The 18,833-nt window shown below is 42.4% G+C and overlaps 1 protein-coding gene across 3 annotated transcripts in view; it reads left to right on the forward strand.

Annotated features, from left to right (window-relative positions):
* The first annotated feature begins 1,938 nt into the window (after positions 1 to 1,938).
* The window catches only part of KCNQ1 (potassium voltage-gated channel subfamily Q member 1), a 378,889-nt gene continuing 361,994 nt past the window's right edge, over positions 1,939 to 18,833 (forward strand). For all 3 annotated transcript variants that reach the window (XM_086613033.1, XM_086613032.1, XM_086613031.1), the window contains exon 1: positions 1,939 to 2,336. In XM_086613033.1, coding sequence (XP_086469159.1) covers positions 1,939 to 2,336 — 398 coding nt within the window. The remainder of the gene's footprint in view (positions 2,337 to 18,833) is intronic.

Here is an 18,833-nt window from a genome sequence, read left to right on the forward strand (position 1 = left end):
TGTCTGTTTTGTTAATCAATGGATAAATAACAACATAATGCCATGATATTTTTAAAAGATTTTGCAAACAGTCTTTGAAGAACAACATAGTGTATCTAAATACAGCCTCTTGCTTTGCAGAACTCTGTAAATTATGTTTTGCAGCTGGCTCCAGGATAAGGTCCTGTATAACCCAGACAGTATGTTGGTCTTTAAAATAAAGTGGAACACTTACATAAAGAAACATATTTGTTAACTTTAATGTCAAGACTTTATCAGGCTAGTCCTCAAATAGTGAGCCTTCAAGGGTAGCAATGACATTCCTTCTTCCATTAGTAATTTTTCTTGCCAGCTTATTGCAAGAAAGAACAATTTCTCAAAATAGAGAAACCTGGCTCTATTTCGACCAGATGCAGGAAAGGTTTCCTTTGAAATGCTGTTTTTATTAAGCGAGTTTGTTCTTCTTGCTCTAGTGGAGGGAGGAAAGACCTGGTTAGTATGTTGTTGGTTTAAGAACAAGTTTTGCAAATTCTCTTTTGAACACCTCTGGTTTTGTATTCCTAAGAAGGGCCTAGATCCTTCAGGGGTGTAAAATAGTATGTTACAAGAGCTTACAGTCTTGCTTGTTTACGCTAGTGAAGGATCTTGCCCAGTTCCCCTACCATATGTGCAGCCTGACATTTGAATGGAACTGCAATTAGCAGGGTTGTTTTTGTTTAACTTTATTTAGCACCTTATCTTCCCACAACATTCTTGTCCTAGTACCAGTGTCAACCATGAACTCAACATAGCTCTTACTAGTTCTGTTCTATTTTGGGCTAGAAGATAAAAAACAACAACAACCAGCACTCCAGATCAAAGAGCACCGTCCTCCTTTGCTCTGGGAATAGAAATTAACTAATTAGTGCAACAAAGGCTCTTATTACCATGACAAATCGATTCACACCACAGCTAAGTAAGTCATAACTTACTCCAGTACACAGGAAAGTTATCCAAGCCCTCAAAATAACCTGTTACTAACGGACAAACACACGCACCCCTTCTCAAAGACAAAACATTTTTAGTGTTGGTGAGATACCCAGCCTGTAGAGGATGCAAGTTGGCAGAACTGTCTTTACTGTGTTCTACAATTTGCCCAGTTCCTCAGCTATTTGCTCCCTTACGTTACAGTAACATCGAGAACTGCAGGGGCTATTGGCCAGGTCGCTATCCTTGTTGCTTGCATCAAGAAGAGCCTCCTGGAGGATCCCAAGTCAAGCCACGCTCTAGTTCAGAGCAGAGCTCTGCTGCTCCCAGACACTGAAATTGTGCAAAACGGGATGGAGAAGCAGGCCTTGAAGGCTCTAGTGGTCCTAAATCTGAGGCAAGGGGTTTCACCCCGGGAGCTCAAGCCACTGACAGGACACAGGCCTGGGAAACACTGGAGCACTTTGTCCCCACAGGTGCAAAGTGGGCCAAGAAGGTGGTGGGAAAGCCTACTGGGCTTCTGGGGAGCTGGCAGGCTCCTCCCTCGTCCCCACCCTGTCACCTCGGGCAGGATGCTGGGCCTGGCAAAGGTAAGAGGCCACCTCCACGCAGTGAAAGGGGACAGCTGAAATGGGTCGGTGCCAGCAGTGAGGGGAGCGGTCTGACACGGAGAGGGGGTCCGGACTCCAGCCGGACCTCGCTGGAGTGCCCACCCCGGCAAGTGCAGCCGCTCGGGACGAGGCCGGCGGGGCGCCCGGGCCCCCTCTCGCTGGGGAGGCACCGGGCCGCCGCGCAGCGCCTCCCGGCGGGCAGCGCCAGCACCGCGGGCCGGGCCGGGCTCCGCCCCTCACCTTTCCCGGCCGGGAACCGCCCCCAGGGGGGCCGGGCTGGTGGCGGCGGCGGGAGAGGGCGCCCGGTATCGGCGCGCAGCTCCCCGGGGTAGCGCGGCTGCGGCACGGCTGTATCGCCCGGCCTCCGCAGGCTGCCCCAGCCATGTCCTCCAGCTCTCCCCCGGGCGAGCGGAAGAGCCGGAGCCTGGGCCGGCTGTCGCTGCCCAGGAAAGGCAGCATGACGCTCAGCAAGAAGCCCTCGACGCTGGAGCTGGCCGAGACTCCCCCCAACGCCCACTACACCCCGTTCCCCGCCGCCCAGGCTGGGCAGCTGCCGGTGGGCTGCAGCCCGGAGCCGGAGCGGGAGAAGCCGCCGCGCCTGAGGAGCGAGGTGGTGGTGGTGAGCGCCGACTGCCCGCGGCCCCCCGTCAGCCTCGACCCCCGCGTCTCCATCTACAGCCTCCGCAAGCCCCTGCTGAGCCGCAGCAACATCCAGGGCAGAGTCTACAACTTCTTGGAGCGGCCCACGGGCTGGAAGTGCTTCGTGTACCACTTCACCGTGTGAGTACCCGCCCCGCTCCCCGACGTTCGCCGGGCCCACCTGCTCCGCGCCGGGCTCCCGTTACGGCGGCTCGTCCTGTCAGCCGCGGCGGCCCTGCTGCCCGCGCCGCGGCTGCCCGGAGCGGGGAAACGGGCTCCCGGCGCGGCCGTCGGTGCGAGGGGCTCTCGGCGCTGCCCGCCGTCTCTCAGGTGTGCGGTGGCCGCTCCCGCCGGGCCCCCCTTCCCCTCACCGGGCTCGTCCTCGCCGCGGAGGCGGGAGAGCGGCAGCCCCGGCCGTCCCCTCCGTCGCGGAGCTTTCTGGACCAGCCCGGTGCTCACGGCTTGAACGTGTGGCAGATACCGCCTTCTGAGGCGGTTTGTCTTTTTTTCACAGGTGTGAAGCAAAATGAAACAAAAGTTACACCCCGGGGGAAAGTTTCTCTTATTTTAAACAGAAGTGCTCTGTGTCGGTTCAGGAGCTCTTAGGTGTATCCATCAGATAGAGCAGGAGCTGGCTTTAGGCAACTTTCCTCAGAAGGTTACGCAGGGAGGTGAAATAAATTGTTCATTCTGAGCGTGGAAACGAAGTCGGTAACAGTGTTGTCCGTTTTTTAGTAACTTTTAATGCCATGACAACTGATTTTCCATCTCACTGCACAGCATCTGTTTCTGGCAGAACAGGTGTGTTATCAGCGTTGTAGCCCTGTTGGAGGAGGATGAGAGACAGGTGATGCTCCTTTTCCTTGCCTCTTTTATTGCCCCTTGCTCAAACTCCCTGTCCTCGCTGGTACGAATGCCATCGCTGTTATTTTTAGACAGGAAGGAGGACGACAACGTTTGGAGGATGTTAAAGCTGCTTAGCTGCAGGCGAGTTGAAAACTGCCTCAGGTATAACGTTCACTGTGGAGCACAGCGTCCGCTCTGAGCCAGCGTGTGGTAGGTCTGTGGAGCACAAGGATCTCAGCAAACGCCTCTGTGGGAAATCGGTGCTTTTTAATCGAGGTGTTGCAGAAGGCCGGCATGACCCTTGAGCAATTTGCATGTGTTAAATGTAGGTAATAAGGCCAGGCAGAATTGTGACGTCTCTGTGTTCTGAGCATGCCCAAACATGTATATATGTCTATATATACACTACATATATACATGCTTATTACAACAGTTTGATCATAAAATGTCTTTACCTCTAAATCTTAAGACAAAAGACTTTGGTAAAAATCAGTTTTTATGATCTAATTATTGTATTCTGATTTTGAATTCTAATTCTAAGTAACTATTATTTTAAGTCAGTTCAGGATTGTGTGCCCATGTTCCACATTTGAGGATTCTGGAGTCTTTAGGTAGTCAGGTAAGTGGTACTGACTTTATTTCAGTGGAGGGAAAACAGCTGTCATCTGGATGTATTTAATTGGGAGATGACTGTGTGCAGCTGCTGAGTTAATTGTGGGCTCCATTCTCTTTAGTGTTATGATAATGCCATTACATGACAAAACAGCTAATGGCCATAATGGTGAAGTGTCTAATAGTTGTGGTTGAACAATGTAAAACACTTTCAGGAACAGGCGTTCCCTTTTATTTTCCTTCTAAAAAGGCGTTCTAGCCAGCTGTCTCTAACGGCTTCTGACCTTTCAGGTGTCTCAAATCATGTATAGAAGGGACAGTAAATTGTTTTCAATATCTTAATTAATCTTCTCTAAACCTTAACAGTGGGCCTAGGAAAATCCTGAAAAAACTTTTAGATCCCTTTATCTACCTAAGATTCTAGCCTGCATTTTAACTTTTTTTTTTTTTGACAAGTATTAGCAGTGTGGATTAATCCTATCTGTGCAAGAATTAGGATTTTGTAGTTCTACCTTAGGAAAGAGATTGTAATATGTATGGGAAGTCATTGCCTGCCTCTCCCCCCAATACACACTTATCCATGGTGTAAGCATTAGCCCCAGCGTTTCCCCTCTTTCCGGAAGAGCTCTTCTGATGCAATGGTCAGTGGCAGTAAATATTCTCAAGCCTCTTACTAAGTATTGTGCAAATTCCTTGTCTTAAGACTCTGAAGAGACAGAAGAGGGTATTAACACCCTTGTATGTTCCTTGCAAGGCAATCTGCAAGTACCACGGCATATTTTTAGGCAGCTTCACTCTAATTTCCACCAGCGGAGGGAATTGAGCCTGTACTGTCCTCAGCCATCCCAGCTTCTCTTTATTTCTGTGGTAGATAAGCCTGCACTTTTTGTGCCCATTAAATGTTTTAGGTCACTCATCTTTGGTCCATGTCTCTCTACCTCTCTTGCTGTCTGAGTTCCCAAAGCAACTTCCTGGGATGCTTGCTTTCTGCTGCACCAAAGAATGCTCTCTTTGAGTACAGCCCTTGCCAGCCAGATGCTGAGTATTGGTAGGGTAATAGTTGCTACAATGCAAAAGTTTGTTACTAAAATCAACTGACAAGGCAGTTTCAGACCCACAGGAGCTGTTGTGTCTCAGCCTCTACTCTGTAGGAAGCATGGGACCTGATTTTTGCATGTGGTTTGCAAGCTTTTTGCAAACACTCGGTTACAAGTGATGAGCTGCAGAGATAAAAAGGACTGGATGCCCTCCTCCACCCCACAGTCATGCCTTCTCTCTCATGGAAGAAAGTAACTTGATTGTTTTGTCAGCATACAAACAGATATTCATAGAGAGCTAAGCACATCACCTTGTGATGTGCAAGGACCCTGATGGGACCCTGCCAAAATGAGCTTGAGACTGATGTCATTTGCCTGTTGCCTCTTTGTGACTCTCTCTGCTGGCTACCTCCTGCTTTATTCTGGGGGCTTTCAGCAGCCTGGGAGGGCTCGGTCACTATCTTAAAGGTTCAGAGGGGAAGGAAAGGGAACAGGAGTTGTGTTAAATCAGGGCATAAAGACCAAAGCTGAGTTAGAGGGTCCTGGCCAAGATCTAGCCCCAAGATGGGAGCAACAAACACTGTGGCCTTCTTCATTTTCTATCTGTTGTGCTGTTGTGCAGAGTGTGTGGCTATTATATGCTGAAATTATTAAATTTAGAAGTAACTCCTGGAATAGTCAATATAACTTGATCTGGACCTGTATCTCTGGCTGGTTGTTGACACACTGTGAAGTGATAAGAACTACATCTGCTGACTGCCTGTCACACCTTTTTCCTGCTCAGGAGAACTGATACTCAGAACAGATTTTCCTCAGTTTTATATTATAACATTCAGAAAAGGGAAGTTGAACACCAAGCTTGAATCCATAGCTTCTATGTGGGCATGTTTGTTTCATGTTATTGAGATTGCTGTATGTTTTGGTGTGCAGCAAAGCTCCTTGTGTACCCTTTGATCTAAAGGATGGAATCTGGTAACCTTGTACAGCACTAGAGGCTTGCCATACTAGATCAGGCCAATGACCTGTTTACTTTTGAAATGTTATTTCTTTCAAAAGGCAGCTGAAACACCTGTTTTCCAAGATGCAAAATGTATGTTCTTTCTCTTGATGATGTTTTTGATCTTCCAGGATAATTGGATATCACAGTTGCTGATTAAATCAGTTGAACTCTGCACAGGTCTCTTCTGAGATTTGTCTTCATTTGCTCAGGCCAAAGAGCAGAAACATCTCAAGTGAGCAGAATAAGAAATGAATTATCGTACCTCATTTATACTAGATTTTTATAGGGTGTGGAAATAGTCTCTATGAGGAGAAGGAATGGGGAATTGGCTGTTAATTTACCACTCAAAAAACCATGCCTAAAAATACTAGCAGGGATGATAGAAACTTTTAATTCAGCTACATGACTTGGTTTGGTGTTGTATTAAATTTCATTTAAATATATGAAGTATATAGTATATGTACATTTAATTCTGCCAGTGCCAGTAAATTATGCTTGATTAGATGTAGATTTACATACATGGCTTCTACGAAGAGAAGTGGTGGTTGCTTGGAAACTTGGATTTTACAAGAAAGAGCTTGCCCTGTGGCATGGCTGCACATATGGTAATGTCCTGCCAGAGCCACCAAACCCCCCCTTGGCTGTTAGAGGTGAGGAAACAACTGAGTGCCACTGTTCTCAATGACCTTCGGAGCTAGGGCATCTAATCACACTTATCATAGTAGTGTACCTTGGGATAGTGGCTTTGAGAGGTGAAATGTTCTGTGACCTTAATGAATCAAGTTTTCAGGCCATGTGAAGAGAGGTGGAGGGACAAAAGCAGCTTACATTCTGTCCTCATAGTGGCCTGCTGAAATCCTGAGACTGTCCCAGTGTTGGAAATGACTCTAAAGAATAAATGAAGTCTTCAGATACTTTAAAAATTTATTTGAGATTTAAGTGCATGAGGTCTCACCCTCTTTAAGTAGTTGAAAATAAAACGTCTTAAACTGTGCCTGAAGAAAGAAGTTATGAGCTTTCTGGTGATTTCTCTTGTTCTCAGTATGGCAAGTAATGACTTCTGGCAACGTATTCTGCATGCTGACTCCTCACGTTCTTTGAAGTGCTGGCTGTTACCGGAGGGAACAATTCGGAAACCAACGGACCATTGGTCTGTTCTGGTATGGCAGCTCTCCTTTGTTGCCATGCAAGATAATCAGCTTCTATCTTATCTTTGCATGTGTGTACCTGGTTCAATTTACTTTGCTTTTGTACACGTTTGGTTTAATCAGCAATGATTGTCATTGAGTTTGCTCGAATCCCAAGATGTTTACATAAGCTTGGACTGGCTGGTGGTTGAGATTTGGGAGACTAGTCTCTAGAAACAAGCACACTCTCAGAAGTGTGGCTGCGTGTGTACGCATGCAAAGATAAGAAGCAAGGGTAGATAGAATATTCCACTTGCGTGTGTATCGGGACTTACAGTGATCAATTATTAAAGGCAATGCAGTGTTTACATAGTGCAGTTTACGTACAGTACTGTGAGGAACAAGCATAACTCCAACTTAAAATCCCATTTTTGTCGTGTTTCCAAATATATGCAAACATACTTCCAAACCTACTAGTTCAAAACTCAGTGTGTAAACCATTGAGGAGAGAAAAAGACCCATAAAATAATTAGTGTGTGTGTTGACATGACTAAGTTTTCTTTCAGACTGAGTAAACTGAGTGAAAAAGGGGCAAGACATAAAAAGTACTATGTTTTGGACATGCATACTGGGACGTTTAGAGATTTTTGTGGCTTGGAGTCAAACTTTAAGATTATTACTTCTACTTCAAAAAGGAATTTAAATCCTCCAGAATAAGCATAGCTTTGCTAAGTGGAAAGAAAGAAAAATAATTTGATCACAGTCATAATCTTTCTGCTGCAGTCAATTGCAGGAAGACCCAAGTTTAGGTGTGGGTTGTTGTTGTTTTTTGTCTTGTCAAAACTGAGGTAGTTTAATTGAGGTTGAATTGGCCCCCTCATTTTGGCATGTTTAAGAGAGAGATTATGCTTCTTGTCAGGCAGAGGCAGATGTGAACGAATGTTTGTTTTATTTCTAGATGACTTTTGTGTACGAGCTTCTGTTGGTTGCAACCAGCATTTAGTAGTTATTTGTGTTGCCGGAGCCCAGTGCTCCCATCCCTTTGCGCTAGACACAGTGGTGACAACAGGAACCTGCCACTTTGTCACTTCACGTTTTCAAGAGCTGTGCAGTGGCTTATATAGAGCTTTGAGGTCGCACACATGCTCCAGGACCACAATTGGGAAAAATGAAGTAAAAACAAGGTGATATTTGTAACTTTTTTTTGTTCTTCCCCCCCCCAGCCCTATTCCATGGTCTAGTGTTTGCAGCAGAGCGCACATCTTTGCAGCCTAGCACTGTGTATTTATCAATATGCCTGGTAACACTTGTTTGAGAGAAAAAGGGATTGGAAAGCCAGCTTTACATATTCCTAGAGATGAGGGAACACCTTTTGCCTGTCCTGTTACCATAGCTGGTCGTACGTGTAAGACAGTGTGCTAATGTTTAGGAGTTGCAGTTGCAATGTCAGCCCTCCTTGCTGAATAGCCAGATATTGAAGCTTTGAGTCTTGGCAGATTTTGGATATGGGTGAGGTGGAGAAGCGACTTAAAGGTTTTACTGCTCCCTTCTTCCCTGCTGCATGCCACAGTGCAGCCCCTTAGCTACAATAGTGCATGAAGGTGCTTCTTTGGGACTTTTGTGATTGAGATAGTGTTTGAGTTTGGCCAGTATACAGCTTTCCATTCTTGCCTTGTGCCATGTTTCCCAATCTGTAACTTGACAGAAGTTTCATTTTTGTGGAGGACTGTCTGGCTGTCCTGTGACTGAGACCAATCCAAGTCTGTGCCAAGACCTTGAGAGTGACGGTGCAGTTACACAGGTCAGGAGGGGTCCCCATTTCTCTCTCCCAGTGGGACAGTAGAAGTTCTCAGAATAAGAAATGCAGATACTAATAACTGTATAATTGACTAAAAATGAAAAAAAAAAAAATCTGAATTTACTTCGTAATAGATTGTCATGAGAAGGAAAAGCAGTGTCGGAAACCAGATTCTCTCAATGTCAATCACGAGCAGTTAATGCCTGGAAGTTACTTTGATTAAACCACCATCCTTGCATCATTTGTCACGTTGAATGTTTGCTGCCTGAAAATGATTGTAGAAATGTATTTTGATTGTTGAAGGAGAAAGAAGGTGAAAAGCTGGATATCTTCTATTTAAAATGCCTTTTGAAGGCATACAATGTCTCTAGCAATAATTCCAAAAAGTCAATTACTGTTCAGAAATGCATAGCATGATATGGTCAGCTACTTAAAAAAACTTTGTCGAGTGTCACCTTGACCTGTGCTCTGCAGGCAGACACAGAAGCTGTGTGAGGAGAGAGAGTTCTGTGGAGGTAAAAAAGACTCTGTAATTGTATTGATATTAAGGATTTTGAATAACTGATGGAAGCAGAAGGCTGTAAACTTCTGAACACCAATGCTTAGTGGAGACAGGTTGCGTGCAATGGAGAAACAACTCTGGAATGCATGCATGAAGGTTATAAATGTATAAAATTTGGGCAGGATTTCCTGGGGGTAGGCCTTATCTCTTTTCCCATCATTCTTCCAGTATAACATTTCAAGTCCTCCTTTGGTATCTGCTTTCCTTGACGAAAAGACTTATTCTACTTTAAAAGTTGCACATGAATGATCTTAAGAAAACCCGTAAGTGCAGTATTCACATTTCTGTGTATCTGTCAAACGGTTGGTTGGGCAATTCTGGCACGCTTCCTTGACCTGGCTTTTCTAGTGCCAGGGGAAAAACGTGCAAGGCTGTGTAGATAGGCCTCTTTCAAAACCTTCCTTGCAGCTGAATCAAGGCTGGAGTTGAGATTCAGTTGCAGTGAACTAATTAGGCTGAGCTCCAAATGCCTGAGCACTGAATGTATTACAAACAACGGTGCCAACATACGTTGTAGGGAACTATGCGCAGCGCTTTGCTGACTTTAAACTTGGCAGTACCTCATTAATTTTCTGTGTTAATAGATCATTTAATGTGCATTAGTGACTGAACACAAAAGCTGTGAACACTTGCTTATTCAGTTGCAGATGGAAAATAGTGTCTGGTTGGGGGCAAGGTGTTTTCTGCCTACCACCAAGAGGTCCAACGCAAGTTTTGAATGCTTTGGAAAGTTGCCAGGTGCAAATAAGCCCAATGGGTAGGCTGCGTTACAGTAGAAGGATGTGTAGATTAGTGAGTTTTTAGGTAAGGTACTGGCTCTCCTCATACAGTCATGCTTCATCTGGCATAATGGCCTGTGAGAACCATTATAATACCAGGAATGATAATGGGAGAGCACAGGTATTTGCAAGCTTCTACTGTGGTGGTAGCTACTGTATTTTACCTCCTACCAGAAAGGTATATCTCTGTGTGTGTGTATATATATATATATATTTAGTAGCAGAGGGAGTGTTCAATGCTTTAGTAGTCAATATTAATTTTACTGTGTGTTTTTAGACAGTGATTTTATTTATTTTTTTAAATAGGAAATTTGAATGCTGCTCTAAATCAAGTAGTTTGGCCATCAGCTTGTGCACACCTGGAGGACTAGAGAACCTTTTGGGTGTGAACTTTTCCCTTGTCTGGCATGATTAATTTTTGAGGACACATGGGTTTTCATCTTCCTCTTTCCCCACTTCATGGTACAGAGTAGTAAAGTAACAGCTGTTTTCTGTGTTCAAGGAGCTGTAAGAAATTGCACAGAGTGCAAAGCAGAGCCTGGGTAAGCGTGTAGGTATAGTGCAAGTACTGGTTGTTTTTTGTTTGGTTGGTTGGGATATTTTTGAGTGGTTTTTTGTGTGTTTTTTTTTTTAAAAACCCCAAAACCAAAACAACAACAACAAAACCCACAAGCACTGTCCTGCATTTCTTAAATGGCAGTTTTTTCCCTTAACATTTCTTAAATGGCAGGGTTTTTTTTCCCCTTAACATTTCTTAAATGGCAGTTTTTTCCCTTAACACACTTTACAACAGATTGCTTAAAACCTGGAAAAATTACAATAAAAAAAAGACAGGCACAGGGGAAGCCAATGATTTCTTAAAGCTTAGGACAATCACTATGACAAAAGCAAGTTTTTATTCTGAACTACATTAGTGTCGGAACTACCAGTGGTATAAGGTAACGCATGTTTTCTCAAAACTGGCAGAATCCTTTTTGAGTTAAGAAAAGTATGTGTCTCTGTGGGGGCCTTCATGCAAAGAGTATATCAAGCACTAAAACTGCAGTCTTGGGAGTTTATTCTTTAGCTATAAATTTCTGAAAATAGGAAATTATATTGCAAATTGTTAGGTGGCCTTTAGATATTCCTAGCAATGTGCCAGAGTAGGTATTTTTAGTTTTTTTCGTATGTTTGTCATGATCAGTATGCTTTAATGTTTTATGAAAAACGTTAACCAAAGCCAAAATAAACCTAGCAGAGGGTTTCTGCATCCTTTTAATTTTCTTCTGCAAATACTGATCCTGATTTTTGAACTTCATATGAAAGTTTTCAATAGGAACATAAATCTCACATATTTTGCTAATGTCAATGGGCTTATGTCATTTGATAATACAATTTAGTCATATTTGGAATAGAAAACTAAAAGGTTTTACTATTAACTGTAAAACTTTCTTTCGTGTGCCTTTTTCTGCTGGTGTTATTTAAAAAGCAAATGCTTTGTTATATAACTTGACTAGTGCTAATTTCAAGTGAGATGTATACTGTTCTTAGTAAACTAAGATCTTGAAATAGTGTAAAATCTTTATCTTTGTTTATCCTAACAGGTTGTGCTCTTGTTTATCATTTATTAGCTTTACTCTGACACATCCTGAAAAAAAATATAGAGAAAATAGGTTTTCTTTTGCAATAGTAGGTATGTGTAATACATTCGTTGAACTAATATCTGTGTTGATTCTGCAAGAAACGATCGTCATGTGTTTTAACTTCACTATGTGAATAGATATTTACTTTGCAGTCGAAGCAACTAGTAAAGATAAAAAGTAAGGACCAGCTAGGAGAGACAAAAACTTGTATACACATCTCCAAAATTACGATGATTAAAATTACTTGTCAGACGTTGTTCACAGGATGTGTAGAATTTTATTTAAAATGTTTTTTTTTTTTCTGAAAGACGAAGCCTTTTGTGGTGTTAATTCTGTTTGAACTTTTACTTCATACATAAGGCTGTTATCTCTTGCCTGTGGTAAATATGTTAAATTAGGTAACTGATATATGCAGATTTTTCACTATCTCACCAGTAGTTTTGTTGTAGATTTCTGAAAATAAATGGCCCTCTCTCTGTTCTTTCTTAATTGCACGTGTTCTAGACAGGGCAAGAACAGAGGCTTGACACCTCTGTTTAAATCAGAAAGTGGTCGTGCTTGCAATGAGCTGCTCGCTGTCAGGAGGCAGTCTTGGAGTGGCACAAGAAGGTTGCACGAGCTTGGATACCTATAACTCCACTGCCCAGAAGTCACTAGTCTCCTCTGCAAACGTACTCCCTGAAGTCTTGGGGATATGTTTAACTTTTTTCAATTTTTAACAGTATTTTTTCATTGCAATGTTAATATTACATAATTTTACATAGGTTGGATATTCTCAACCTATGTAATCACCCATCAGGTTTGAGAACAGAGTGTAAATCACCCATCAGGTTGCTTCCCTGGATTCTTTCCAAAGACACTAGGTTTAATAGCAGAGGCATAGTACTGGTGGCGAAGATTACTGAACCCTTGCTCATCCCTAGTACAATGAAGGCTGCAGTCTTTGTAGTTAAAGTATCTTCCTTCTGCAAAGTAAGGAATTACCTTCAAAGGATATGTTTGTTCCTGCAGCAGCTATCCCCTTCCCAGCCAAACTGCCTCGGCTGAAAATTCCTTGACTGGAATTGGCTAGACTCTTCTTTTTCACAATAACCCTTGAGGGCACCACAGTCCAACTAAGAGCTGAAGTGCCTCATCTCCTGTAAGGATGTTGACAAGTAAAGCAAAGGAGAACCGATGCAGGAAACAGTTGCTGCTGCTAATCTCATTCTTACACCCTTCAAATGCCTCTGCCCAATTATCTGTGCAGGGAAATGAAGATAGGGGACAGAGACAAGAGGAAAATGTCTTCCATCCTGTGACTTCAAAAAAGAGAACACCCTGTGCTGATCACGTTAAGAATCAGTGGTGTTTGTATTCTGTACAACAAAGGCTCTATCTGTCCTGGACAAACTTTGGCAAATAGTTCTTGATTATTTTTTTCCCCTAGTATTCTTCCTAAGTAGATCTAGTTGAGATTATCTGATTTGTTTGTTATTCACTCCTGTCTTAAAGACACTGAAATTTGGTCAAACCTGACAATGAGTAAATAAATAAATGTGTGTTGCTTTATCTGTAATGTGAGTAAACTTCATGTGATTGTATGCTGTTATCTTATCAGTGACCCAGAAAGTATTGATAATGGATTACCTTCACACAAAATAAACCTGCCTACTTGATCTTTTCTATGTCAACAGGTCATCCAGCATCCTAGAGCTGAACAATCTGAGCTCCTTGTTCAACAGTATGTAAAGTATGACAGGAACAGGTATCTAAGTTACACAATCATATTAGTTGTATGCCTTTATGGCTTCGTAGATCTGTTCATTCAAGGCAGCTCTTTGTAGCTTTTATTGCTGTTATGACATGATCTTATTTGGACAACTATTAGCAGTTGGGAAGAAGATTCGTCTACACAAAGTAGATGAATAGGCACATCTTTATTCCAGTGTGGGGGACACGGGGGATAGCTCCGTCCACCTTAGCATCAAAATCCATAGATTTTTATACACTTATTTTCTTGACTCATCATCACATAAGTTCTTTAACATAAAATTACATATTGTTCTCGCTCTTAAACTTGACCTTTAAAGTGATTGGTTTCACTAGCTATATAATCTTATCAATATTCTTATTCTATAACTATCGTTGGTTAATTTTACTTAACTCTACTGATTGGAATCCTTGATATTTAAATCAAGATGGGAAGGGGTGAGGGGGTTTTCCAAGCAGCATAACTGGTGGCCATGACAGTTTCCTTAGTCTCTTAAAACATAGAAAAATCTGGTAGCTTCCCGGTGAGATCTCTATGGTTACTTAGATCAAACTTAACAATCTTAACCTACACATTATGCTTTACGTTTTTCTACCTTTAATCAAACCTAACTCCTCTTCTTGATCAAATCTTGATGACTTTATCAAAGTTTTTGCAACACAACTCTGTATTTAAACCATAAAAATGAGAAAAATGCTACAAGAACGTTGAGGGAGAAGACAAGGCTTTCGTATTCTGCAGGTTTTGCAGCAAATGCAAGGCTGTAGGTGTACTGTGTTAACACTAGCCCTTCTTGGGCATGTGAATTGCTTGTTGCACTCCGTCAAACACTGAGATTATCTGTTAATGACTTGTGGCAGGTTTTTTTTGTGTGGCTTTTATATTGAACATTATGCATTCATCAAGTCTCACTGTAAAATGAGACTGAGAAATTGAGCGGACTGTGCAAAACTGATGTACTGTGATAAGAGTGCAATCTCTAGAAATTTTCAGTGGACAGTATAAGAGTAAAAGGACACTAGCTTATATCATATAAAATAATGTAGATAACATTCAAGCAGGTTTTGATACTAGCCATTAGCCTTTGTTGAGACGGTCTCCTTTTTCTGAGGAAAGTTTTGTATAAAACACCTTTCTCTTCAAAGGGTTCATTTCAGGAAACCTGCGTGTGGTCTGTGTTTGTCATTATCGAAATAATGTATGCAAAGTGCCATGTGCTTCTTCTCTTGAGTGATTCTGCTGGGAACTGCCTAGCGAGTAGTCAGACTATTTCTAAGTGCTTGGAGGAAATCAGTCTGTTAGTTTATACAACATGGATTTGTCAATCCCAATAGTTGTCAGTTTAATTTCAGACTGTGATGGAGTAAAAAAGCTTGTGGCTAGAGGAAAACCAGATGTTGCCATATATATCTTTTATCAGATTCTTGATACTTCCCTTGTTTCCTTATGAACATGGTTTGTTGATGAAATTGGTGCTGAAATAGGAAATGGAAATTGTGAGCACTGTATTTCTGCACAAGAGTAGACCAACAGGGAAAAAAAACGTGTCTGGGGGTGAATAAGAGCCACCCAAGGACTAGAAAACATGATATTGCGATCTGAGGAAAGATAGCTTAGCATGAAGAACAACAGTGGGAGAATCGAAAGGTGGATGACTTGAAGTCTTTGAAAAAAGACTGCCCTAGGCAGGAGGAAAAAGATCTGTTCTTCATGTTCAGCTGAATTAGATAAAAGGTAATGGTCTTTAAAGCACACTCTAAAGAGTTTCTTCTGTCGCATGGGAGGGATAGTGGAGCAATGAGCTGCATTGCTTGGAAAAGCTGTAGAATTTCCTCCTTAGAAGGCTTTAAGTGCAGGCTAGATGAATATTTATCGGAGTTCATCTAGGTGTAGTTGATGGACAGGTGTCCAAGATTCTGCATTCACGCTGTGAAAGGATTATGTGCAGATCCTGGGAGCTGGGTGATTTCTTAACCTTGCGGCACTTTGAGTTCTGCCTTTGGCAGGGGGGTGTATGTGAGGTGAAGGGCTGGTGCTCTTTCTGTCCCCAGCCTTTCTGTTTCTTCCCCTGAAGTACCTTTGCTCCTTTTGTTAGTTCAATCCAAAAGCCACTATGAGGTTTTTGAGAACAGGTTTGTTAAACATGCCATCTTCTCTACTGTTGATGGCATCTCTGCAGGTAACCTTCTGGCCTTCATGCTACCTATGATGGTCAGATTTCTTTGTCCCTGAGAGCTTTAGCTGCATGAATATATGAAGGCCATGTGCTGTTTAGGTGGTTCCTCTATTGCATGTACAGCAAGATGAAGTCAACTTCTAAAACTTTTCAATGCATTGCTGCTTTTGTAACAAGAACTGTTCCTTTCCCATCCAGGTTGTTCTGTCTTGCTGTTGAAACTGCCAAAGACCTTTCCGGATAAAATATTACATGTTGTAGATTGTTAGTTGAATCCAACATATCTGAATTTAGAGTGTGACTTAACAGTGGGCAGCTGATGGAGATCTAGCAGGTTGTGTTGGGCGGGTGGCTCTTCTCACATAGCTGAGAAAAGTGACAGTTGTATCAGGGTTTCAGAGGAAACGCCTCCTTTCTGTTTACTCTCTTGGCATCATAATCATTAGCAGTGACAGCCTTGTTGTTGAAGCAAAGACCCTGTTTCTTTGGGTATCTCATGAAAAGTTGATCTATACCTTGATTTCACTATAGGGAAGTTGAGAGCATCTTGATTGTTAGAGCTCTCCTCTGTCTGGTAGCATGCGTGAAGTTGGGTCTACGTTGTTCACTATCGTTTTCTGCTTTGGATTTTTTCCATCTCAAAGTAGTTTCCCCAGCTTTCTGAGAATGGCCTAGTGTTGTGGTTTAGCCCAGCCGGCAACTAAATGTCACACAGCTGCCCACTCACCTTTCCCCACTGCTGAGGAATGGGGAAGAGAATTAAACGGGAAAGGGAAGGAGACTCAAGGATTGAGATAAGTACAATTTACTACTAACAACAACAATAAAAATATATGAATATATATATAATAATAATAATATGTACAAACAAGCACAGTGCAATTGTTCACCTTCTGGTGACCAACACCTGTCCCGGTAAACAATTCCGAAACAGATAAGTCCTGACATCACAATCCCAGAGGAGCGAGAGGCCTGAAGAGAGAGAGAGAGAGAGATCACTCTGAGTTCGAGAGTGAGAGCCCTCAGAAGAGCAAAAGCCCTTCTTTTTGGTCAACCCTCATCTATATACTGGGCATGACACTGCATGATATGGAATACTCCATTGGCCAATTTAGTCCTCAAGTCTAAGTTCAAATCATAAGAGGAGTTGTGGACCCTCTGTCCTGGCTATGCTCCCCCCATCCTGTTGTGCTCCTGCACACTGGCAAGAACATGGCAGCTGTAAAGTCCTTGAGGTCTCAGTGCCAACTATAAATATCAGTGCGCTGTCAACATTCTTCTCATAAGGAATCCCAGACTAAATCGAAAATACAGAGCTCCTCTAGCTGCCAAAGTGAGAAACTAACTCTATCCCAGGAAAAACTAGGACACCTAGTTTATTATCCTTGATAGCAAGTATCAGATGCCTGGATGTCGGACAGAGTTAACAGAAATAATTTGCTTCATTTCTGTCGTTCTCCAGAGTGCCTCTCTCTCTTTCCCTTTCTTCCCCTTCCCCCCACCTCCATCCTCATGTTTAGTCTCACTCCTTTTCTGATACCCCTCTTTAAGAGAGGTGAATTCACAACTGATCATGCTATTGAATAGATTTTCTTGTATCTCAGGGTCGATGGATTTTGTTGCAAGAACTTTCTAGTTTTGGCATGAAAGGAGGTGCCAGCCCATCTAGGACTTAACAGAGCTGAATGATCTCATCCGCAAGTGACGGACGATAGCTGTGCCCTTGAAAATCCGTAAGAAGGGCATTCTGTGTGTCTCAGCCTTTGAATCTCGTTTTACCAGCAGATTATTTTATGAGCAGTATTTTTGTTTCCTAATGGTATGTGCCTATTTTTATGAGGCTCTTTTAGGCTTTCCATTAGACCATGAGCCATCTTTAAAGTATTAACAGTAGCAATTGTATCCCTGAAATTCAGCTGGTTGATGGGATTGTCAACAAGGCAGGTTACCCACCATCAAAATTTGCGTTGTAACAGGTAAACAGGTGACAAAATTGCCGTCTTGTGCCCAGTCGCTGGGATTAATTGACATGATCTTTGACTCGTTAGTGGCCAGTCCTTCTCCAGCTGAGATATGCCTGTGTGCAGGAGTTGCTTTAGCCAGATACGTGGTGGCATGCGCTTATGTGATGCCCCATGGCAGATAAACTCAGGCCTTCTCAATAACCCTCAAGGTCGTTTGTGCGAAGCTGAAAGAGGTTGAAGAACATAGTAATCTCTCTGCAGGGTGTGAGTTAATGCTGTAGATTAAGATCTTTCATGAGGCTGCAGAAATGAAGTATCCTTCTGTTGTCAAAACACTCACCAGACTTCAACATGCTTGATTATCTTAATGTCTCCTTTTTTGTGACCTCTCAAATGGTGACTGGAGCAGTGTCCTCACCTTTATCAAGTTTGGTGCTGTTGTACCGATGTTTAGAGCTTGGGTGGCACTTTGAGAGCTTCTGCAGTTATTGTTGGTCTGAAGAACTCTTGAGTTTTGCCTACAGGTAGGACTCAGTATGTGGAAGTTGCTAGTTGAAAGTGTTTGTTGAGAACCATTTCTAGCAATGGGTAATAACGTTACCTAGTGTCAGCTGAAGATGTCTGAGATGCTGAAATTCTGCTGTGTCCACTCTCCTTCCTGCTTTACCACAAGAATTTGGTTGCACTGAATTCTGGATTTGGTAGGGAGTTGAAAGGAAGGATAAACTTTTCATCAGATACAGTTGTGTCCTGAGTAGAAGGAACACCACATGGGCTCACTTGCCAAGGACGACAAAGCTACAGTGTTACTCTGCTTATGGTGGGGTGCCTGTGTATCTACAGTCGATGAAGTGTAACATGTAGCTTTTGGATTTCCAAGAACTCTGATTACTGCTTAGTAACATCTTTTCCTTTCTGGGTAAATTTTTGGAAAAAAAAAAAATCCACAAATGCATTTTCAAAGTATATTTTTAAAATAATTTTTTGTTCTCAGTTAAAAAAATACAAAAAAAAGTAAGAATATTAATTGGATTTTAACTTTGATTCCTCCTCCCCCCCTTAAACTTGATATGTTTTTAACTAGTGATTGCCTATGTCGAATTGATAATTTTATCAATGAGAACTTAAGAAGACGAAGGCAAAAACATCATCCAGATACTTAAAAGAAAAAGAAATCTGTTGCCACAGTTGAATCAAGAAGTAATAACAAATTTATGTTCTGGTTCTTGATTAAGTAAATCTCTGATGTGTGATAAACTGCGTGTTCCAGATTGTGTGTTTATATGTGCACCTAACTGAGTGTTAACAATTTTTTTTTGCAAAGAGGTTGGTACGTTGAAGATTGAGGCCATCGTTCTTTTT

The sequence above is a fragment of the Tauraco erythrolophus genome, chromosome 6 (assembly GCF_009769465.1).
Source record: "Tauraco erythrolophus isolate bTauEry1 chromosome 6, bTauEry1.pri, whole genome shotgun sequence".
Taxonomy (NCBI): domain Eukaryota; kingdom Metazoa; phylum Chordata; class Aves; order Musophagiformes; family Musophagidae; genus Tauraco; species Tauraco erythrolophus.